Source organism: Synchiropus splendidus, chromosome 16 (assembly GCF_027744825.2).
Source record: "Synchiropus splendidus isolate RoL2022-P1 chromosome 16, RoL_Sspl_1.0, whole genome shotgun sequence".
Classification (NCBI taxonomy): Eukaryota; Metazoa; Chordata; class Actinopteri; order Syngnathiformes; family Callionymidae; genus Synchiropus; species Synchiropus splendidus.
The window spans coordinates 20005614-20028529 of record NC_071349.1 but is presented as its reverse complement, the minus strand read 5'-3'; the positions used below and the strand labels follow the sequence as shown (position 1 = coordinate 20028529).

Genomic DNA, 22916 nt, shown 5'->3' with positions numbered 1-22916 from the left:
GCCAGACAAGACAGGGCAGCTCCAGCTCGGCTGCCGTGAAGCGGGACCTTCACAGGGTCCAGACCTGAGCCGCGCGGAGACACAGCCACATCCTGCTCACTGCAGAACAAGCTTTTAATGGAGAACAAAACGGCTCCTATGATGAACTTGATTGTGAAATCAGAATGAGACGGAACAAAAACAGTTCAAGTTAAAACTAAACAAGACGTTCACTCAGCTCTAACTCAAAGCTGGACATTCGATTTGGAACGTTGCCCGACGGTCAGCGAGGAAAATTAAATACGTTTAGGATGAACATTTCCACGCCAATTTCCACGGTTCTTTAGCGTCATCAGGTTTAACCTCGACAGAGATGACGGGAGGAGCGCCACCCGCTGGCGTCGGCCTGAGCCGCGACAGTAGCGTTAGGTCCGTATTCTCTTCTCGGAGGGCGAGGACGGGGACCTGCTCTCCTCTGAGCCCAAGTAAGTCCGTTTGACAGCACTTGTCCCGGGATCCTCAGCGGGAACTTCCGTCTCGGACTCGGAGGAGTTGGCAGTCCGGTGCCGTCCGTTCACTCCGGCGCCACGCCGGTGCTGCGCGTCTCCACCTGCAGCCCGGAAGCTGCTGGAGGCCCCGGGGGCGTCTGAGCTGTCGTCCGTCGCAGCGCCACCTTCAGTCCTGCTTTCCTCCAGCGAAGACGCTTCCGCTTCTGTCCTGCAGACGGCACCCTCATCCTCCTGCCGCTCAGGGGACAAGTCGGGGCTCAAACACACAAAGTCCGAGGGGCTGAGGCAGGTGTCGTGCTCTTCGGCGGCGCTGGCCCTGGTGCGCGGAGACGCGCGCTCTTCGTCCGAGGAGCTCAGCAGCTCGTCGGCGGAGACGGACGGGTAGGAGCACCGGTCGCTGGCGGAGAAGAGCGCCGCCACGGCCTGGCGCCGCTGCCCAGCGCGGGACACCACGTGCAGCCGCTGCCGCCGAGTCACGTTGCGGCGGCGGACGGCGCTGCGTCGCTGCTCGTCGCCGCTGCTGGAGCTGGAGCTTGAGCTGGAGGAGCTGGAGGCGGCGGGCGGAAGAGACGGCGAGGTTGGAGGACTGGACAGTGTGGAGTTGTCCCGGGGGCTGGGAGAGCGAGGCCGCGGCATGGGGTCCAGCCAGAACTCGCTGGAGTCCGAGTCCTCGTTCAGCAGGAGGCTGGACTGCGGCCTCTGAGCGGGCCTCCGCCGCGGGGAGGAAGAGGACGAGGAGTGGTCCGAGTCCTGATCCGCCGCCACCGCTGCAGGGGGCTCCTCCTCTGCTGCGGCGGCGGCGGCGGCAGCGAGCCTGGCGGAACGCCGCCCCCTGGCGTGCAGCTGCAGAAGCGCCTCCTCGCTCAGGTCACTGTCCGAGTCAGAGCTCCAGCCTTCGATCTCGCGCCGCACCAGCGAGTCGAAGAAGGCCATCATGCGCGGGTCCTCCTGGATGGACTGGCTGACGTAGTCGTGCGACAGCCCGCTGCCGCTATTCAATACCAGGCTGATGTACTCCTCGTGCGTGTACAGGCTCCGCGACTTGTCCTCCACCCGCCCGTCCAGGTCTCCCAGGCTGTCGGGCTGCTGGTACGGGCTCCACACCTGCAGACAGAGGGGGAGGAGGGTGACTTCAGAGCGCCAGCCTGATCTCTGGTCCCACTGCAGCAGCAGCAGCAGCAGCTGTCAACACTCGTGCCACCAGATGCTTCATCTTCCATATTTACACTGGATCCAGCGGTCAGGCCACAGTACCAACATTTCTGGACTATAAGCCACTACTTTTTCCTGGCGGTCTGAGCCCTGTGGCTTTTACAACAATGCGGCAAATATATGGATTTTGACAGACTGAAATCACTGATATCAGAGGCTTCTCATTGACCCTTAAAGCCCTCATAATGCACCGTTTTCGCCCGCGTGTCCACAGCTCCGTCAACAGAGTGGATCTCCTGCAGGTCTAGAATCCAGAAGCAGCTGAGGCGAGCAGTGGTGTCAGAACTTTGGGCACGCAGGGGAAAACAGCGCATTATTAGGGCTCTAATGTGAATAAAGGATGTGAGGCTCCGTCTCAGACAAAGCTCTTCCGGCTCAGAAGTGTGACGTGAACACGAGCAAGTCTGGCTTTGTCTCAGGAACCTCTACGAAGGGGTTGAGCTTTTCACCTCAGATGATTCGGCGCTAGATGCCGGAAACTAAGTGTGCAGCACGACTCCACACAAACATGATAGATGCTGGGCAGTAAAGGGCCTGATCGCTGTCTGGGCTCAACATGGTTCAGAAACAACTGCGTAAGCTCCCTGAACACTGAGGTGAGCAGCTTCAGCTGCAGGAGACTGGTGCTGGGGAACAGGAGCAATCACGACGCTCCGTAGTACGCAGCTTGTTTCCTCACTCTCCGTGCTGGAGCCCGTTTTCAGAACTAGTATTGAAAATTGTTTTTAAGCCGGTGCACCACAGACCTGTCCACAGCACAGACAGCACCACTGCACCTGAGGCTTGTGTATGAACAAGATTTCCCTTCTTAAATGTAGTGGGCGCGCTCTATTGTCCAGAAATTATGGGAATTAGACTCCATTTCTTCCCTATTTGGACTTTAACTTATGAACCACCGAGTGATGTCATGACAGGAAGTTGATGACTGGTGAGGAGTGTCCTCTTCCTCAGCAGGTGGCGAGTCACCAAGACAAACACTGGCTAAACCTCTTCCAGTCAGCGAGTGGCGTTCAGAGGAAAGAGCCGATTCAGCGCCTCCTAACCACACAACACGACTCCTGGAGGTCATCAAGGTCACGACCCAAGTTTGACAAAGACTGTGCCACAAACCTTGATGACTTTCTCCACGCCGGACGAGCAGATCATGTAGGTGTGAGGGTTGAAGCGGACCTGGTTGACGATGGAGCGGTGGCCCTTCAGCACCATGAAGGCACCGTTGACCACACGGCCGGGGCCTCCTGCACCAGAGCAGAGGACAGTGGTTTCACAACAACATCGCGCTTCATGATGGACATTTCTGAGCAACTCCAACCATCGAAAGGGTTAAAAACACGCAGCAGCGTGGGAGGTGACGGTTCTTCGACACGTGCCTTTGTCATGATGGACTAGAACCTCAACCAACCACCACAACATCTCAGGAGTCACACTCTCACGTCTGTCTCCTCCACGTTCCCATGCAGAAAGTCATGTGACGCGTGAACAGAGCGAACAACCACAAACCAAGCACGTTGTGCTCGGACAGACAGAAGACTTCCTGTCACGTCTGGACGGAGGGGACAGAGTGAAGGAGTCTGGTGAGAATCATCAGATCATCAAACGTGTCCTTCACCTGCTTCAGGGTGATTTGGGATCTTCCACATGTAGAGGTTGAAGTCATCCGAGCCAGAGAGGATGTACTGAGGACAAGAGAGAGGGCAAGAGGGTCAAAAACAAAGCCTCCAGCAAAGCAGGGGAGGACATCACGCCCTCCAGTGGAGAAGCTGAGCATAACAAACATGGCTGCAGGATGGCGTCATGTCTGGGCAGGCCCTGAGGGAGCCCGGCTTCTGGGGCCTCCACACAGCAACCCTTCAGTTATCACTCTGCTGCAGGACCGGAGCCACAGCTCGCAGGTCCTTCGCTCTTCAGCCGACCCACCTGATCCTTGTCACCAGCGAAGCAGCAGCTCTTCATGGTGCAGGAGTTGAAGTAGCCCTGGTTGTCGAACTGGTAGCTGGGCAGACGCGAGTGCAGCTCGTAGAGAACCGGCGGCAGGCGGCGGCGGAGGACCAGCAGCTGCGTGCCGGTGCTGTTGAAGCGGACGCTCATGGCGCTCTGCAGGGACATGCTGCCTCCATACCGCAGCAGAGCACTGAGGAGACAGAAGCTCAGGCTGAAGCAGAACGTTCCTTCGTTCTCCAGGTCAGCGCATGTCCACATTCAGAGCAGTAGTCAAGGCGGCATGGAGGGAGAACTATAACAAGCACGTGAGGCAAAATGGTCGCATGTTATAGAAGGACATCACTCGCACTGAACAGCATAGAAAGACTTCAGTTCAACTAAAACCAGCAGTGACGAAGCGAGTTCGCTTCGCTTTAATATGGCAGTGTTTAGGCCAACAGCACCACCCTGTGGACATCGTCCAACACTGCAGGAGCGCGACGATGGTTTAAATCAGGCCTGGCCAGCGGCTCTTCACCAAATGAGCCGCCGAACTGGCTGTTGAGATGATGGTTTATACAGGAAATAAGAGGAAAAAGTACGAGTTCTGGCGAAATGTTGACTTGCATTTAACTTTGAAACAAACGATAAACCTGGCCGCAGGTTCAGTGGCGATGTGAGTGGTGGTCCTCAGACCTGGAGCCTCATCAGATCCACCATCAACACCACTGACATGACTCAGTTCCACGTTTGACTCTGTCCTCCCCTAAACTAGAGGTCTGTCATGTGTTTCACCTGTGGTTCACTGTTGATGGTGGTGAAGTCCGTGAAGATGAGAGGCTCCAGTCTGCAGCGTGGCTCACACACACACAGACCGGGGCCACGTTATTGGTGGCAGGAGCCACGCTGCAGACTGGAGCCTCTCATCTTCACGGACTTCACCACCATCAACATAGAGGAGTCAAGTCAATGGCGCCCACATGTCTATCTACGCCGCTTGATATTTCCAGGAGGATCACAGTAAAATGGAGGGATTTGAAAAAGACATGCACCAGAGACGTACGCCGGACGTGAACCAGCAACCTGGTGACACACAGGGATGAGCTTTAACCACTATGCTGAGTCAGGTGAGCAGCTGCTCAGGTGAAGCCTCACAGCCCGACGTGTTTGTAGCATGGGGCTCTGCTCAGCAACACAGTAAAGCAATGTGGCTCTGAGCCTCTGACTGGTTTAAATATAAGACTTAGTTATACAGAGTTAATTACAGTCAGAGTTTCATTTCCACTGAGTATCACTGCGTCATTACCCTGGTGTAGCACGTGTGTGTGTGTCCAGAGTGTTGCACAACTCGTATGAATAAGCCTCCAAACCTGCGTGGTTTCCGGATGTCCCACAGTCCGACGCCTTCTTTGGAGTTGGCAGTCGCCAGCAGCCGCGGCTCCACAGGGTTGAACATCACGCTGTGGAAGGCCGAAGGGTAGCTGGCCAGACAGAAGGGCTCTGACAGGAGACAACAAAGTGTCAAACACGATGGCTTCCATCCCAAACTGCAGCGTTACTGGAGGCTCAAATCATTTTATTCAGCCCGGCTCCAACACAGGCATGTCTGAGGACTGGAACTTCTCTCAAGTTCACAATTGTCTGCTCTGATCTGATCTGGCTGCTGCAAGATGCACCTGAGTGGACTGAGGTCTGAAGAATGTTTCTCCACTCACGCAACACACGTCTACGAAAACGGAGCTCCATCCAGCTAGTTTGCTTCCATCATGTCTCTACGGGTGTGTGCTCCACACACTGACCTCAGAGACTGACCCAGTCTCACTTATTCCATCTGGACTTACCTCCATGCGGCGGCCCCCGTGTGTCCCAGATCAGAACGCGTCCGTCGTCCGACGAGCTGGCAAACACGTTGTCGTTGACGGGGCTGACCGACAGGCTGTAGACCGCATCGATATGCAGGAACACGTTCAGGGTCTCCCTTCTGTGAGGAGCAAGAGACGCCCGGAGGGTCAGCTGACCTGAAGAACTCACACTGACTTTGACAAGCGAGAGATCAGCTGACCTTTCAACATCGTGAAGAATCACCTGCTCATCATTTCCTAAGCAGACAAGAGCAGAATGCCTCATCAGTCACAGGTTTATAATCCTGGGTGTGTTTTTCATGCGCAGAACATCTCACCACCAGAGAAGACTTTGGTGTTGGTGCTGTCAAAGGCCAAGCAGAAGATGTTGGACAGATGCTCCCCTTTCAGCTTCACTGGCTTGGAGCGGGAGTGGATGGCCTTCTCCATGTCCCACAGAAGAACCCGCCGGTCATCTCCACCTGAGGGACACCACCAGGGATGTGTAGACTGAGCACACAACACTGCAGCCAGGACAACACCACATGCACTCCTGACACCTCAGAACAGCTGATAGTTTGCTCTGAAATCTCCTCCGTTTAGATCGTTATTTCTACACGGTACTGGTACTAAAGATGTAGCTGGCAATATGGAGGTGACTGTTGACGAGTCCAGTCTGAGTTGTATTGGAAACCTGCTGTAGCGAGCAGGCCCATCTCTGGCCGCTGACAGGAGGGCTCACTCTGCTCTAGTCTCTGACGTGTATCGGGTCGCGTTTGTAACGCAGACGGATCAGATCAGAGCGATCCCTCCTGTCGGTCGTCTTGCAGCGTCCAGACTCGGCAGGTCAGCGAGACTCCAGAGGAGCGACGCAACACAACGTTGTGGAAACAAAAGGAGGAGAAACGTGGCTTCTTCTCACATCCATTTGCCACTTTAAACTCATATACAAAGGAGTTTTCTCACATTAATGTAATCTGTCCTGACATGTAATGATTTTAATAAGAAAAACAAAACCACGTGACAATAAACAAGGCTCGAACTAGTGACTACAACTAGTCACCGACTCTGTTTACGGTTGGTGAACGTACTGTACAGGTTCAAGTGTACGTGCCGAGCTATGTTTTGCAGCACAGGACCGTTTTTCTTTGGTTAGAAAAGTGAACAAAATGGCTCTTTTGAGTGCAACGCTTGCAGACCGCTGCTGTGAACGACTGAAGAACTCGACCGTCTCCTCACCTCCAGATATCAATGAACACGAGTTGAGGAATGTGATCGTGCTGCTATTGTTATACTATCAACTTTAGTGGCCGACTCGAGCACGTACTCTGACCTGCTGACGCCTTGTATTTTAGGGACTCTAACAATAACTCAGGTCAGCTGGGATCACAGTGAGGCGCAAGTCACGGCACAATGCTGGGACCTGACGGTACGTGCGTGTTTCGACGCTCACTCCAGCTCCACTTTCATGGGTGTCGACTGTGGTTCCAGCTCGGTCAGTAAAACACCATCACCTGTGCAAAGACTGCACGGCATGGCAGCATCGCTAGGCCTCGCTACAGCGTCGAGGCGCACCTAAATGTTTCTCTCTAGTCCACAAACAAACCCCTGTCTCTCGAAACGATCCGTTAGTGACGCTCACGTGCGGAGCGCTGCGGTTGTTGTCGTTAGCCATGCTAAGCTAACGCGCTCCAGCTGACTGCCAGGCTCGCTGCTAGCCTAGCTTAGCTTAGCTTAGCTTAGCTTAGCTGAGTGCTCACCCGAGACCAGCCATTCCCCTCCGTTGTTGGAGAACTCGATGGCGTTGACGCAGCCGAAATGGCCGAGCATGTCCTTCTTGTAGAGGCTGGTGCAGCCGGCCAGCCGGCGTCGCTGGAACTCCTCCTTCATGAGCGGCTGCCCGGTCAGCTCTCTGCGGGACAGAAAGCCCACCGAGGAGCGCATTCCGCAGCCCTTCAGCTCCCGCATTCTCCACATGCGACCGCGGCACTCGGAGCTCCAGCCGGGTTCTTCGGCTCTCACCAGGGCTCGGACGCGCAGACGCCGCAGGCGTGTTGCAGCTTCATCATGGAGGCTCCTGCGCTGGTGTGTCGTCGTTGTTTTGACGCGTCTCTGTGTGTTGGAGTCGCGGCGGCTTCCTGCTCCGGGAGGCTCCTCTCTCTCTCTCTCTCTCTCTCTCCCCCTGTCTGTCCGGAGCACCGGCAGCTGTCTCCCAGGTGGAAGGAACTCTCAAGGCCGCGTAAAGGGATTGGTAAAACTGGCGATATAAACATGTCGACTACTGCTACTCATCCTTATGTTGGATGTGTATTTCAATCCTCGCTGATACAATGTAAATGTCTCGGCAAGTTACAATTGCATAAGTGTTACATCGCATGGCTTCAGCCTGTGTTTCCGCTTACATTTCTGAGATTAGTAAGGAGCAGAGTGAAGAACAGTTCTGATCATTTCTGCTCCTCTTTGCTGTGTGTTGCAAACCTTCATTGACCTCTGACCTTTCAAGTCTCCTCTCCAGACCCAACATTTCCGGTGTCAGCTCCAGTTTCCAGAAACTTCTCGTGCGTTGAGGCTTGCACTCCACAAGTGCTTTTTAAATTGTGTCGATATCACTTGTGTTTATTTCGGAGCTAAACACAGTCAAGCAGAGGAGAGTCCCGTTTGTGTTAACTAGTTTTATTATTCCCTCAGTTTGGGGTTACAGTGGTAGGTAGCCGTTGAGACTGGACCGTCCTTTCCTGTGACGGAAGGAAACACGGAGAACCAAAAGAATACTGACAAACAACCATCCACATGACTGGGAAGGGGTCGCTCCACTACCTCTCACCTTCTTCACATCACACGGACTGGTCCCCCCCCACCCCCCACAGGAGCACCATCTTGGACAGAGAATATCCATTGACTGGTCATGACAAAGCAAATTTAGGCACTTATTTAAAGTGGTTTAAAAAGAAAATAAATCCGCTACGGATATCAATATTTGAAGCAAAATACCTTTTTTGTTTAGTTGAGTGTGAAAAAGCGAGTGCGAGCATGACAACTAGACTAAACTAGACGATCAGGACACGGATGCAGCCAGTCCATCCTCCGAACCACAGGCTTGGAAAAGTGCTTTACATTAAGGTACAGTCATTACATTCAGCTCTGCTGACTTTGTTTTGGCAAAAGTAACATCTGCTGAAGATAGTTGGAGTGTAGGAGTGGGAAACAAACATCACGGTTTGGCTGACACGTGGATGGACCCGCGCAGAAGCCGGGGTCACCGCTGTCCTCCTGTTCCTCTCCTCTAATCCACCTCATCAGTTTCCACCATTTATTGCACATTGGATTCACAAAGTTCCCTCAGCAGTTTCTCAAAGTGATGTGCCAGTTTGAAATGAATGACTGAAGGTAAATTGGGAGGATTTCAGTGATTCAGTTGATTATTTGTTAACATTTTTTTTCTTCCAAAACTTTTAAAAACGTCAGCTGAATCTCATTTAAGAAATCTTTACATAAATACAAAATAAAGGTTTAAATATATGGACAAGCAGCGGTTTAAATAAAAAGGTGCGCTGACATAGCAATGTGGAGTTAAAAAGTTGGCACGAAGGAGAGGGAGGAGACAGTGTCGGGGCGCGCGGCCGGGGCGCTAGTAGGCTCCTTTCGAGTGTCCGAAAATCCCTATGGGGAAGTGCTTGACGTGCGACGACCACTGAGCTGCCAGCTGGAAGAACTTGACGTCGTTCCACTCGATGCCGTCGATCAGCACTGCCGGACAAGAGAGAGCGGTCAGGGCTTGTTAGAGGAAGCAGCGCGCGGCGAGCGCGGGCCGCACCTCGCAGCATGGTCTGCTGGTGCTTGGCAGTGCAGATGAGTCGGCTGATTCCCTCGATGACTTGACTCTTGGACTCCACTTCCTTGTCTTTGCTCTTCTTTGGCAGGAACATGACTGACAGGGAAGATGGCACCCAGTCAAGCAACTGGAATTCAGATCCCACCCAACTCAGCCGCTCACCCTTCTTGTTCTTCTCCTTGGTCACCACGGTCATGGACATGCTGGGCTGTGGACTGCACTCGGCGCCACCCTGAGGCAGCCGACTGACCTGCAGCGAGCGGAAATTGCACTTGAGCGTGTTTTTGGAGGAGGAGTCCCGCTTCTCCACGTCTTTCTTCCGTTCAGTGGGGGCCACCCAGTAGTCCACCTGGAGCCCCATCAGCTCCGCCTGGGCGCCTGGACTGCACACCAAGAACACAGACAAACGTACCATGGATTTAGCACAAACTATTGTCCACGCAATTCCACCCGATCCTGGCGAGCTCTTCCCTCCCTCCCATTGGCTCACAGGGTCCTTCACGTCCGTGAAGGATTCTGAATCCTAAATGTCCAAATTCCCATGATGGAAATGTAGAATAGAGGGAAGTCAGAAGCGGAAGTGATGGTGGACGTAAACAAACATGGCCGACCTCCAGCTCCAGCTCTCTCCAGGCCGTTTCTGAGCCTCTACTTCCCTCACGACCCTGTGGAACAGGTCAGCAGCTCACACACACCTTTACCTCCCAGACTCCACCCCCATCCAAACCTCCGCCAGACTCCGCCCTTGGGAGGGGCTCCAGAACAAAACAACGCTGTCAGCCCGGAAACTATTCATGTAACATCATCATGAAAAAGACTTATTTTAGCATCAGTTTTCATTTAGCATCTATGTTTATTTCTTCTGTATGTGTGTGTCTGCACTTTTGCAGCATTTTTTGTTCAAATCTTAGTTTTTTACATTTGCAAAGGGTCTAATTTCCCACCATGTTGTTCGAGAACCAACAATGGTCACAACTTTAACCACAATTTTTCAAAAGATCAGCTGCAAAATCAAGCTTTTTTGGCTGCAGCAATCGATAGAAAAGACCATGAAATCCTGGAGGCACCGTGTTATGCTGCACTGTTGGGCACAGAGGACGTGTCTCACAGGCTTATGCCAGTGTGACACTGGGCTGGGCTGTTCAGGGTTTTCCCACACAAGAGTGAGGAATATGGAGCAGCAGCAGGTCAGCGCTACCTGTTGGCACAGAGGCCAGTGTTGACCGATGGCGAGGAGGGTGGAGTGGGCGACGCCTCTTTGAAGGCCGGAGACACCTGAGGAGGGGTGGAGGAGTAGAGCAGCGAGGAGCCCACAGGAGCCGAGTCGTCGGAGTCTCCTGAGAGAGAGAGAGAGAGAGAGAGAAGGAAACTGCCGTCACGTCGAATGGTGACAGGAAATCCAGAGGAAGGAGGAGTGTTGAGTCACTTCTGTAATTATCCGTCTGTGAGGTGACCTGAAGTCATGTTGGTTAGTAGTCCGCTTGTCGGTAATGAGTGGTCCAGCTAGTGAGTTAGGAGGTCGACGTCTTCGTGAATGACAACAGAGCAGGTCAGTGAGTGAGGAGAGGCACTGGGGGATCAGATGCTAGTGGCTTTGCTGACACGTCATTAAGTCATGGGTCCTTTATGAGTCAGGTAACCACTGAGTCAGCCAGGTCATGACTCATTTGCTTACCGAGTAAAATGAAAAGAAAGTTCTTAAGTTACTGTGTCAGGTCATTCGGTCATTGAGGGACGAGTCACTCGTGGACAAGTTACCGGGTCATGAGGTTGTTGATGTGTGATGGAGTTAAGGAGATCAGTCATTCAGTGAGACGGTGCAGTGAGGAGGTTCAGGGAGGAAGTTCTGTGAGGAGGTGCAGTGAGGAGGTGCAGAGAGGAGGTTGACTGAGGAGGTTCAGAGAGGAGGTTCAGTGAGGAGGTTCAGTGAGGAGGTTCAGAGAGGAGGTTCAGGGAGGAGGTGCAGAGAGGAGGTTGACTGAGGAGGTTCAGTGAGGAGGTTCAGGGAGGAGGTTCAGTGAGGAGGTTCAGTGAGGAGGTGCAGAGAGGAGGTTGACTGAGGAGGTTCAGAGAGGAGGTTGACTGAGGAGGTTCAGTGAGGAGGTGCAGAGAGGAGGTTCAGAGATGAGGTTCAGTGAGGAGGTTCAGAGATGAGGTTCAGTGAGGAGGTTCAGTGAGGAGGTTCAGAGATGAGGTTCAGTGGGGAGGTTCAGGGAGGAGGTTCAGTGAGGAGGTGCAGAGAGGAGGTTGAGTGAGGAGGTTCAGAGAGGAGGTTGACTGAGGAGGTTGACTGAGGAGGTTCAGTGAGGAGGTGCAGAGAGGAGGTTCAGTGAGGAGGTTCAGTGAGGAGGTTCAGTGAGGAGGTTCAGAGATGAGGTTCAGAGATGAGGTTCAGTGGGGAGGTTCAGGGAGGAGGTTCAGTGAGGAGGTTCAGAGATGAGGTTCAGGGAGGAGGTTCAGTGAGGAGGTTCAGGGAGGAGGTTCAGTGAGGAGGTGCAGAGAGGAGGTTGACTGAGGAGGTTCAGTGAGGAGGTTCAGAGATGAGGTTCAGAGAGGAGGTTCAGTGAGGAGGTTCAGGGAGGAGGTTCAGTGAGGAGGTTCAGTGAGGAGGTTGACTGAGGAGGTTCAGTGAGGAGGTTCAGTGAGGAGGTTCAGAGAGGAGTTTGACTGAGGAGGTTCAGAGAGGAGGTTGACTGAGGAGGTTCAGAGAGGAGGTGCGAAGATGAGCTTTACAGTGGTGAGTGGCTTCAGTCAGGTCAGGTCAGTAAGTCTTTTACAGTGAACCAGACCACTCTTGCCTGATGTCGCAGACGTTTGCTCCACGATCCCCACGTTCACCATCTGTAGACAGGAAGACGAAGGATTGGTTTAAGGACCCAGTCATTGGTGAGCCAGTGACAGCCCAACTTGACTTACTCCAATGAAAGGAATGAACTTCTGACACGAGTCCTCGTCGGGGCTGAGGGAGAGAAACAGGTTTATTGAGCAGGAGAAGACAGAAAGACCAACCCAGTCAGCAGGAGCAGGAAAGATCTAATCTGTGAAGAAGCAGAGTACAGACTCATAGGTGGACCTCTACGTCAGCCAGACTAGCTGTTAGTGTCAAGCTCCAAAGCCAGAAGCTGCAGGATCAGGACCACATGCTGCTGCTGCCAGTCTCCGTCGCCCAGGTCAACATGCAACCAAAGCCATTCAGAACCCATCCACCACTCAGGGGCACCGCGGAGGAAGAGCACCAACCTAAGGCTGGAACCTCAGCAGTTCCATGCACCGCTGCTGGTGCATGTTGAACCGGTCGTCTACGGATGGAACTATTTTTCAGACTCAGCAGAAAAATAGCCAGAACGGAGCTCTACTGAAGCGACTCTCTAACTCTACTGAGGACGACGGTGTGGAAGGTTGTTGCTCTTGCCTTGAAGAAACCTGCCATCGCCCCCCCAAGGAGGACACGGAGAGACTACAGGGAGGGGAGAGAGAGACATCAACACAACGGTGCTGGAGTGAGTGCAAGTGTCCTTCACTGCTAAGCTACTTCTCTCTTCTGCTCAGACGTGATCATGTTAGTTGAAGATGCACATGCAGGAGGATTGAAACAACTGTGCACCACACATGCACTCGATCGGCTTTTCTTCCCACCCGGCCTCAAACAAGGTCTTCACCTCACGGGCTAACATGGAATCCAGATGCACGCAGGCCAAACCAGATGAGGTGGGTCTAGAACTACTTTGTCCCATTTGCTAAGCTCTGAGCCCTGACTCCTTCAGAGGAGGCGATTGAAAGGAAAGGAGAAGCTTGACACAGCAAAATGATTCCCAGAGAGAGGAGAGACAGCCAGCCACCACCAACAGGAGGATGAGGCAGAAGGAGAGGGGAGGAAGGTTTCAGGCCCTGCCACTTTATCAGCGCTCTCCCTCCTCTGGTCACATGGTGTGAAAACAGCTCAGTGGCATGTTGAGGAACTGGAGACCAGCTCACTTGTTACAGCCACGGCTGAGGAAATGGCCCTTCTCCATGGCAAATGACATTTACAGTTATTCAGCTTCAGTGACAGTGGAAAAATAGATTTTTCAACTTTAGAACAGGGAAAACACACTACGATGAGATCAATAACAAATGTGACCGACTGAACGTCTTCACTAGAATTTGCCTTCCCTCCTGAACTTTGGCTTGACCACCAGAATCTTCACCCCAGTGTTCATCTTCAAGAGTGCTTGAAGAAATACTCCAGTTTCAGCATCAGGAAGTGGAGTTTTCCTCCCACTACTGATGAAACGCCACAGCTTTAATGCCATGATAAAGAAGGCCACTCGATGGCTCTTGGCGTGTGGAGATCTCTGACAGACTTGTGAAGCTGCACAGGCCTGGGACTGAGGGTGGGGAAGCTGCTGTTAAGGCGACAGGCTCTGGAGGTTCAGAGAGGAAACAAACGTTGATGAATCACCAGCTACAGGAGAACAAACTGCAACGACCACAATACCTTACTGCAAAATCAAAATGAAAGCTCTTTTTCCTTCAGAGACAGAAAAGAATAAAAACAACACAAAGTAAAAAACAAAGACGTTATTAGCACAAACGGATGAAAACACTGATGTGTAGAAGACAAACACACGAGAAGAGTAAATGAGGACGGACTCCGTTATCACAGCTTTTCATCTGGAAATGTTCAGTAGTACCTGTCACACATGTACTGAGAGCCAACAGCAGAGCACTGCAGCTCCAGCGTGGGTGAAGCTGCAGTCCTATGCTACATTCTTCAGAACAAGTGCAGCTGCAGGACTGGGAGTCAGGCTTCACTGGGTTCCTACCTCTTCTGCTTGTAGGTGAGCATGGCTTCAGCGATTGGCAGTTGATGAGCGCCGTTAGCTCCCATCATGTACTGTGTTACTCTGGCAACGATATCTGGACTCTCCTGGGCTGCAGGAAGTAGTGAACACGCAACAGTTTAGTCTTGCTTCACCTGCAGCAGATGACTGCACTGACTGGTCCATATAGTTGATGACTGTTTCATTATGTAGTCGCGATGTCATCACTCTGAGACCATGGCGGCGCTAAACGACACATCAAAGGACACAACCCTTTGACCCCACATTTTGAGCAATTCGAATATAAAGCTTCCGAACACCATTCACTCTGGACAATTGACATCCATTTCTGTTAGTCCTGTCTATAAGCAAACACCATCTGGGAGCAGAGCACCATAGAAGTCGGCACTGGCACTGCTGCAGCCCAAACCACAGAGATACACCGCATTCATCTGCATGAGCTCCAGTATCCCGCCTCCTCAGTGCCATTGAAAAATGGTTTCTAGGAGCAGAAATGAGAGCTTTCCAACCAGTTCATTCATTCAGTCATTACATTAAAAGAGCAGTCAGACATTGATTTCATTTCAGCTACAAGGCTAGCTAGCCTGGGGTAGTTTGGTCTGACATTTTTATCAACTCAGCAGTCAACACAAGCCACAGTTAGCTCCTGTAAATGTGGAAAATAGTTGCTAGTTTATTTGGCCACAACTTGGTGCCAGATAATGAAAATTATGATGCAGAAATAAAATAAATCTGCATAGAATTTTATTCTTGCTATTATTTCGCCAAATGCTTTTTATAGTAGTACAGGAAATAAAGTGAATAATCGTAGTACAATGGCCATATTTTCAAAATAAGAGAAGAACTGAAATGCTATGGTTGCAACAACCTAGCAGTTGGTTCGGTATTCTGTTTGTTCTCAGTCACAACACTGCTGTTTATACACGGCATGTGCCGTGAGAAGAGAAGATGAGTGGAAATGACCCATCTCCCCTACTATCTGCCGAGTCGTGAGCTCAAGTCAAACGTAAAGCGGTCACTCACCGGCAGCTGGGGCCTCTGGCTTGTGGAACAGCTCCCTCCAAGCAGCATCCTGGAACAAACTGTTGTAGCGGTAGTCCACGGTACCAAGATACTTGGAGACGGGATGAGCACCTGGAGGCAGGGGTTTTGAATCGGATAAAGTCAGAATAATCCGGGTCTCTCTGCGTGACACGTGGAGGATGGTGAGTGACATTGTTCAAGGTCATTTACCCAGAGGGATGATGAGGAACCTCATGTACCCGAGCCAGTCAGGGGTCTTGTGAGAAAGGTGGTCCACAAACAGCCTCAGGACAGCACTCAGGTAGTTCTGAGCTCCGGCGACCGCGATCTTGATCGGAATAGGAGTCTGGGAATTACAGTTGCAACTGTGGCCAAACAGGGAGCATTAGTTACACTCATTCCAACAGGGTGTGACAGGGCACTCACAATCTCTGTATCCGGGAGACGATGGTGTTGAAAGCAGCCTGGATGTCGGCTGTGGTGCACGTGCAGACGACCGGGAGGTGATGATTCTGAAGCTTGTCGGAAAGATACTGCACGAGAGCGAGAGACACGCAGCAGAGTCTTTGATCACAACTGTGTTGAGTATACGATTAGTCATGATGGACTCTGAGGAGGAGCTCCGTAAAGACCTCCGGTTTATTCATTCATCCTCCGCCACGTGTCCTGACACGCCGGGGTCAAGGGTCTCACTCACCTGGCCCTGCCAGTCCGACGTGTTGATGAGGATGATGCTGTCAGGAAGGTGGTTGTCAGACACCAAGATGTGGTTCAGCTGGTCGTACACAGTCTTTCTTGGAATCTGGGAAGACATTGTTAAGAGGTGTGAAGAGACCTGGCCCTGTGATTCTGCAGCACTCGTCTGCACCTGAAGGTGGCAGCGTGTGTCCAGCGTGCGCTCGTTATCCAGACTGTTGGCTCTCTCGTTCTGAGGTCTGCTGGGCTGACGCTCCTTCAGTGACGTGCTCCTTCCCCTCCTGCCGGCCAGTTTGGGCTCCTGCCTGGAGCCGAGGGAGAGACACACGCTCAGAGCCAGGTGTCGGGTGAAAGCCCGACGGAATGTGATGATCACCTGGTGGAGGAGATGATGAGCGACTCTGTCTTGGTCATTTTGCCACTGGGGGGCAGCCTCTCCAGAAAGGTGTCCATGTTGTCCATCTCCAGTTCTGTAGTCGGGGTCACGGCTTCCGGCTGCTCCTGCAGGAGGACGCTGATCAGAACTATTACAGCGCCATAATGTCTTTACTTGGCATCAGATGAGGCACGTCAAGTTTGGAAAAAGCTACATCCTTATCATCCCAACACTTTATTTCCTCCAGTACTCACCAGGGAGACGTTATCAGAGACGCCGTCCTCCTGGAACTTGCTGCCACTGCTGCTGCTCTTGGGCTTCTCGGGGTCGTTCTGAGTGGAAACAGAGGGAGGAAAAATAAATATTCATTTAAGATAAGAAGGCTGTTTTGGCTCTTCAGACAGGAAGAATAATCCGTGGGAGTTGAACTTTTACCATCGAGTTCTACAGGGATTCATGTGTGTGTGTGTGTGTGTGTGTGTGTGTGAACTGGAGCAGCTTTGTTTCACTAGTGAAGCTGCTCCAGCTGCTCGACACACCAGGATCTCATCTCTCCAGAAGCATCAGTGCCCAAAAATAATTGAGAATTTGTTGTGGCAAAGTGAAACCGTGGATGAGCGAGCGCTCAGTGAAACCTTGACAGCAGATGTCGCTCGGCGCTGCTCACAAGAGACAATTTCAATAGCACGCTTTTATCGCACATCACTTCCATGTCAGTCACTTGGAAGGATGTGTTTAACAAAAGACGTACATTAGCCTGGACACACCTTCTCGTTCTCACTATTGTCAAGCATAAGAGGCAAGACATCAGAGAGAGGAGGAGATATTTGTGATGACATTTTTCTAAGCTAATTCATGCATTTTCCACATACAATGTTCAATTATGTACTGAACACAGAACATAAATGATACATTTGATGCCAGAGGTGACCCTGTCCACACGCACAATATATATTTTGTCATTTTTTTTGGAGCCAAAACAATGGGTCGCAAAAGTGAGGCAGTCGCCTGACTGCAAGCTCTGGCGCCTGTCAAAGATTCCAAAATCACCTCACTGCCCCATAAATATTTAGACTTGTTCTCCACACACGTCGTCTTCAGTGTGTACAGTGTGTGTCCAAATGTATCATTGGTAGTGCTGTAATCATGATTCCGAAAGGCAACAGAATTTTGATCAAACTAAAATAAACTGAATCGAAGACAACAGAATGTGCATGTGGAAGAAGATAAAGTTGTGCTGCTTCACCGGACTTAGTGATGGTATGAATGACTGAACAGGGAGATGCTTCACATGAATGCATACCACTATCACTCCCGGATATGTTACACTAATAACATTCTACGGGTGTATGCTTAATTCCCAGGAGGGACTGTAGTCTCACTGGACTGGGAGGCTCCCGGTGGCTGCGGCTACTGTGGATGCTTCCGATCTCAGTCTGAGAGCTGGAGAGGGAAAGTCCTTCGAAGTACGGCCTGAAACACAATATTAAAATGGTAAAAGCGTGCTGTCATATTTGACCTGGCATTGAAGGTCAATGCACTCACTTAAGTTTGGGTTTTGGTGTACTGAGGACACTGTCATCGTCGTCCAGCTCCGGCCCGCTGTCACTCGGGTTCTCAAACTCCACGCTGTCCAGGTCCAGATCTTCTTCCTCCACCTCAGGAGGCGGCTCGGCCGGGTCTTGTTCAGAATCCAGGACCTTCAAGCACACTCGCCATCGTCACCAACACTGGAGTATTTAATGCCGAGTCAAGACCGAGCACCCACCTCGTCTGAAACTCTGAACCTCTTCAGAAGAGCCACCACTCGCTGCTTAAAGTTCTGCTGCTAAAGCACCGGAGAACAAGCACGTAAATCAAGTTGACCTATTTTTACACTGCACTCAGCTGAGCTTCACTGAACTGGGAACATATTTGTCAAAATGAATAATAATCCAAGAGCAGATTTTGGAGGGTTTCATCACCTGAATCACACGGACCATGAAGTTAATGTAGGAGCACCTGCAGCTACACCCAACAGTAGTTGTTAAGACTTAAACAGCAGCTGAGTTTGGCCTCCGGACAGACGCATGCGTACACCTTCACTACTCAGCACACAACATGAAGGCGCCTCAGAGGCTTACTCTGGTCATGGAAGCAGTCCTCACTATCGACCGTCTCTGCTTCTTCGGCTTTCTCACATCGTACTCGTCATCCTCGAGATCCTGATGACACAGAGGGCAGAGGAGTCAGGCCCAGTGGGACGTGGAGGTCAAATAACTGCGCCGGAAGGCCGACCTGTCCCTGCACAGCGTCGTCACTGGCCTCCTGCTCTGAGGAGAAGCTTTCGTACTCCTCCTCTGAGTAGTTGTCTGAAGAGAGACACCATGAATCAGTCGAGTGGCTGACAAAGGGGCCATCGTCGGTGGGTCTACCAGAGCACTTGATCTTCTGGCCCCCCTGCAGGGCCGCCTCCTCGTGGTCGATGGGCTGACTGGACAGAGAGAAGATCCAGATCTCCGCCACTTTGCCCAGCATCTCCTTCTGGTTGCTGCAGAGAGGGAGAACCTGGCCTCCTTCTGTTGGGTGCTGCATCACCTGGGAGCAGATTACGTTCCACTCAGAGCCGCAACATTTGGATGACAGGGACACCTCACAGAATCCCACCAAATTTCTGATCCGGGAAATGAACCTGGAAACTCCCAGTTGCTCAGAACGAGCGTCTTCTGTGATTAAGAAAACCTCAGCACTTGTTCGCAGATGCAGAAGTGTGTTTTCCTTTGCTCTCAGCTGTGGAGACGTGACCTTAATAAGCTCCGCTGAGCTTTAGGAGCCATCATGGGACTCCCTCAGGAATCAGCATCATCTGTGCTGAGACATATCAGCTGGAACGAGCCGCTTATTACTCCGGAGTGATTGACACTCACACACCAGAACACCATCTGACGTTAGTGACATTCAGCAGCGGTTACTCCCCCTTCAGTGCGTGTCTGACTCTGCCGTCTCACCTCGGCCATGTCGATGGAGCCCACCGCCAGGGTTTTGTAGCCCAGGATGGTGCGGTTCTTGTAGCGCTTCCTCCTCTGCAGCATGATCTGCAGCTTGTTTCCTTCTCGTTTCAGGAAGTGTGGATACTGTGGCCGCGGGACACGATTTAAGCCATTCAATTTCATTCATGAAATCAAAGGAAAATAAGAAAACAAAAAACATCTGCAGATGCTTTTTGTCTTTTATCTGACTTTGACACAAATCTGCAGTACCTGCAGTGAGAAGGTGAGAGCCAGGTCAGTCTCCACAGAGCCACTGGGGGGCAGCATGATCTCGTGGGACCTCAGAATCCGCTTGGACCCCTGCACACACACCAGTCTCTCAGCAACAGGCAGAGAATCTTCACTTGTCCACAGAGTAATCCATTATCAAGTGACACAGGTCTGAAGAAACTATATATTAATGACGTAAACATAAAAGCAAGTGGTTAAAAGCATTTAAATAAAACACAACCGGCTAACTTGAAGGGAGACGATCTTAAGGCGGGTGATTTCAAGGCCTCCTGACTGGTTTTTACTCATGATGTCTTTCATCAAGCTCAGTAAAGTCGGCTGGATGGTGAAGTTCATCCATCCCAAGGACAAAGTATTGGTTTGTTGTGGTGAGAAAAAGAGCTGAGCTAAAACATTTTTAAGCCAGGAGCTTGGACCAAGAGAGGCTCAGAGTAGAGCCAGCTGAGGCAGCGACGCTACATTCAGGAGAGACTCAGTGACACACTCCTGTGAAGGAAGAGCTGGGGAAGGGTTCAGGGCAGATGGAAGTCTAGGCCTCTGCACACAGACTGCTGCCCATGTGACCCAACCTCAGAATAGCACAGGCAGAAGAACTATTGAATAAAGAATAAAACAGAAATGGGCAAAATGAACACTGTCACAGTAAATGAGAGCTGCTTGAGTCTACCTAAAGGAAAATATAACCGGACTGTACCTGGATTTTAACAGCGATGACCACAGAGATCAACTCTTTGTCCAGTTCTCTCATCACCACCAACTTCTTCAGGGTCAAACTGCACAACCTGAGGGCGGAACACAGAGATCCATGGCTCAGATCAGTGAGGGAGCTCTGAGTTTCCTCTCTTTTAAATTCCAACATTTAAGTGTTTTATTGAGTGTGAACACGAGTGCTTTACATGCACAGCAGCACAGTGCTGAGGAGGTCCATCCTTTGCTCCAAAAATAAGCCTGAGGCACCTCTGAAGGTGAGATGCAGTATCTCACACAAAGACGCCATCAGAATCCTTTAAGCAGTGAGGTGTGTCTTCCATGGATGTTTAACTGACGCACGGATGGATTGGACTGAGACCTTGAAGCTGTTTGTCTCCTGCTTTTCCTTTGTTACATTTCTGTCCGGAGCACCATCCCGCAGTAAGATATCAGTAAACACTGCTTTCATCCCAGGGTGTATCATGTTGCAGCAGCGGCTGGAGACGAGTCGACATCCATGAGAGGTCCCGCCGCCTCACTCTTCATTCAGTGCTTCCAGTGAGTCACTAAATTGGACACGGGCTAATAGGTTGCCACATTAACACAGTTCTTAGCTTCACACATGAGCAGCTCCCATAGGGAAGTCAATCATAGTTTCAGAGCAACTGTCTTGTTTTTTCTTACTTGCATTTGCTTCTAACCTAACGTTGCATTAGTAACTCTGACTGAGGAATCACTAGGGGATGACCAGCCAAGGTCAGAGGTCATAACGTGACCTGGTCCTGCTTCAGCACTGCTGCTGTTCAATGTGAAATATCCCAGAGATGCGGTCTGTGCAGGGAAGTAGAGCTCAGGTTCATGGCTCAAATCCTGCTCAGTGGTGTAGTGTCTCTGACTAAGTACTAGAGACACTACACAGATAAGAGTCCACACAAAGGTTTATCAGCCAGTGAGCGCACATTTGAAGATAAAAAATCCAGTGTTGATTGTTCCGTGTGTGGTGTGGCCTGATAATCTCATCGCAGCACACCGCGCCACACACATCAACATCATGTGCCACCGCTGACTTAGGTTGCTCTCCAAGCCAGAACTGCCACATGACCACATGATGAAAGGATAAAGAAAGACGGTAAACACAACATGCAATGTGGAAGTGGACAGAATGATGGAGGTCTTGGGTGCTGTTTCAAACACCTCAGACCAAAGAATTTGTATAGAGAATATAGGGGTAAGACAACTGGACGTTTGCCATCCTTGGTCAATGAGGGGCAGAATCAACGCCCGATTATCGTAATGGATATGGTCAGCGTGTGTATTCAAGCTCGTGACAGGGCTCCTTCACGTTTCTCCTCCGGGAAGAGAAGCTTTGCACTTGACTCAATCAGTGTTGTGCAACACCATCTGTACTTTCTTTCCATCTGTGCACCACCACAGTCACCCGACACTCGCTGCCCCCTCACGCTTCACCCATTCCTGCAGGTCCTTCAGCCACATCTGATGGCCTCACGACATCCGAACACAACTTTGTGTCTCGCATCCAGAACTGAAGAACAGAGATGTGAAAAGCTTGTTTGAAAGATGCTTCCTGCTAAACAATTCTCACTGTGAGGGGAAGAAGGAATGTGGACTCTTTCAGCACCATCTCCCTGTGTTAGTGTGCCAGAGGGCCGACCTCCACCAGTGGATCCAAGCACCGCGCCTGAATGGGCTTCTGGCTGAGAATCCCCGGGCGGTATTGAGAGCCGGGGGCTTTAACAAGCCCGTCACGATTCGTAGAGACACAGGATGAAAGTGAGGGCTTGCTTTTGTGTTGTCGTGAAAGAAGCGTTACAGACAGCCTTCTCACACGGTGTGACAGTAAATCACCGGCCCGCCTTTTATGCCGCCAAACAAGCACTGTAACTGTGTGGCCATGTTTGAATGACATCACTGCTCAACTATTCCGCCGCACATCGACCATTCATCAGCAGGGGTCGACAATAATGACGTTGCTGAGTAAATCAGCTCTCTGGCTGTGGTTTTAATAAACACTCCAAGCAATAAAACACTTTTCATATTTGACATTACTATTATTAAACTTTAACACAGCTCTATGGTGATGACACTGCAGCTCCAGCAACCACGTTCCCACGCAAACGTGATGCACCAGATGATCTAACGTACCAGCAGTATGTCATTGATGTAGATGTTCAACCAAACAATGACACTGTCAACACATCCAGCCAGAATTCTACGATCGTTTACATGATCACGATCATGGAAGAGTACTTCAAGTGTTCATATTTACAACAAGCTTAAGCGAGCGAGGGGAGCGGCGGGGCCGTGGCATCATCGCTAGCAACAAGATGTGGCTCAGAGACACACCCCGACACGGACCAGGCGTTTTACAATCTGTCCACTCTGGGCCAGAGATGGAGTCTGTCGTTTCAAGTTCTGTGTCGAATACAGACCATCTTATCGATGTTTTTGAAACCTGGTCCGAGAATTCACAACAGTAAAAATGATCCTGGACAGGTTTGAAAACAGAGTACTGTGAGAGTGGATGTTGATGAAACATTTTAAGAGTGTCAAGTGTTCAATGCCTTCATTTCTTCTCTCAGGGACCCAAGCGTGTGACTACAGGCGAGATTAGAGTGGTCCATCTTTCAGCCAGAGCTCTGCTCACCAAGAACGAAAACCTGTCTGTGTGTGCTTCCTCACTGACTTGGTCCACCTGGATGCCGTACTGTAACACCATGAAAGAATTGGATGCTGC

At 51.2% G+C, this 22916-nt stretch overlaps 2 protein-coding genes across 6 annotated transcripts in view; both read right to left on the bottom strand.

Annotated features, from left to right (window-relative positions):
• Positions 1-8606, bottom strand: dcaf5 (ddb1 and cul4 associated factor 5). Its single transcript, XM_053844254.1, has 9 exons — positions 7222-8606; positions 5800-5943; positions 5683-5719; positions 5462-5601; positions 4991-5120; positions 3618-3831; positions 3310-3376; positions 2811-2938; positions 1-1592 (listed from the first exon to the last, which is right to left on the bottom strand). Exons 1-9 carry the CDS (start codon positions 7436-7438, stop codon positions 405-407), a joined length of 2265 nt encoding a protein of 754 aa, XP_053700229.1. The 5' UTR covers positions 7439-8606; the 3' UTR covers positions 1-404.
• A 151-nt stretch (positions 8607-8757) lies between these two features.
• Positions 8758-22916, bottom strand: part of pacs2 (phosphofurin acidic cluster sorting protein 2) — a 34561-nt gene continuing 20402 nt past the window's right edge. Inside the window, exons 2-26 of one of the 5 annotated variants that reach the window (XM_053844249.1) lie at positions 20166-20253; positions 19451-19540; positions 19199-19324; positions 18626-18788; positions 18489-18562; positions 18335-18415; positions 17980-18039; positions 17757-17911; positions 17594-17684; positions 16466-16543; positions 16212-16336; positions 16008-16140; positions 15837-15941; positions 15566-15672; positions 15350-15504; positions 15140-15250; positions 14099-14207; positions 13771-13803; positions 12706-12750; positions 12210-12252; positions 12092-12134; positions 10492-10630; positions 9456-9676; positions 9276-9389; positions 8758-9208 (exon numbers count right to left, since the gene is read on the bottom strand). In XM_053844249.1, the coding sequence (XP_053700224.1) occupies positions 9090-9208; positions 9276-9389; positions 9456-9676; positions 10492-10630; positions 12092-12134; positions 12210-12252; positions 12706-12750; positions 13771-13803; positions 14099-14207; positions 15140-15250; positions 15350-15504; positions 15566-15672; positions 15837-15941; positions 16008-16140; positions 16212-16336; positions 16466-16543; positions 17594-17684; positions 17757-17911; positions 17980-18039; positions 18335-18415; positions 18489-18562; positions 18626-18788; positions 19199-19324; positions 19451-19540; positions 20166-20253 (2608 nt within the window). In that variant the 3' untranslated portion in view covers positions 8758-9089. The remainder of the gene's footprint in view (positions 9209-9275; positions 9390-9455; positions 9677-10491; positions 10631-12091; positions 12135-12209; positions 12253-12705; positions 12751-13770; positions 13804-14098; positions 14208-15139; positions 15251-15349; positions 15505-15565; positions 15673-15836; positions 15942-16007; positions 16141-16211; positions 16337-16465; positions 16544-17593; positions 17685-17756; positions 17912-17979; positions 18040-18334; positions 18416-18488; positions 18563-18625; positions 18789-19198; positions 19325-19450; positions 19541-20165; positions 20254-22916) is intronic. The other 4 variants (XM_053844250.1, XM_053844252.1, XM_053844251.1 and 1 more) reach the window with 4 other exon arrangements.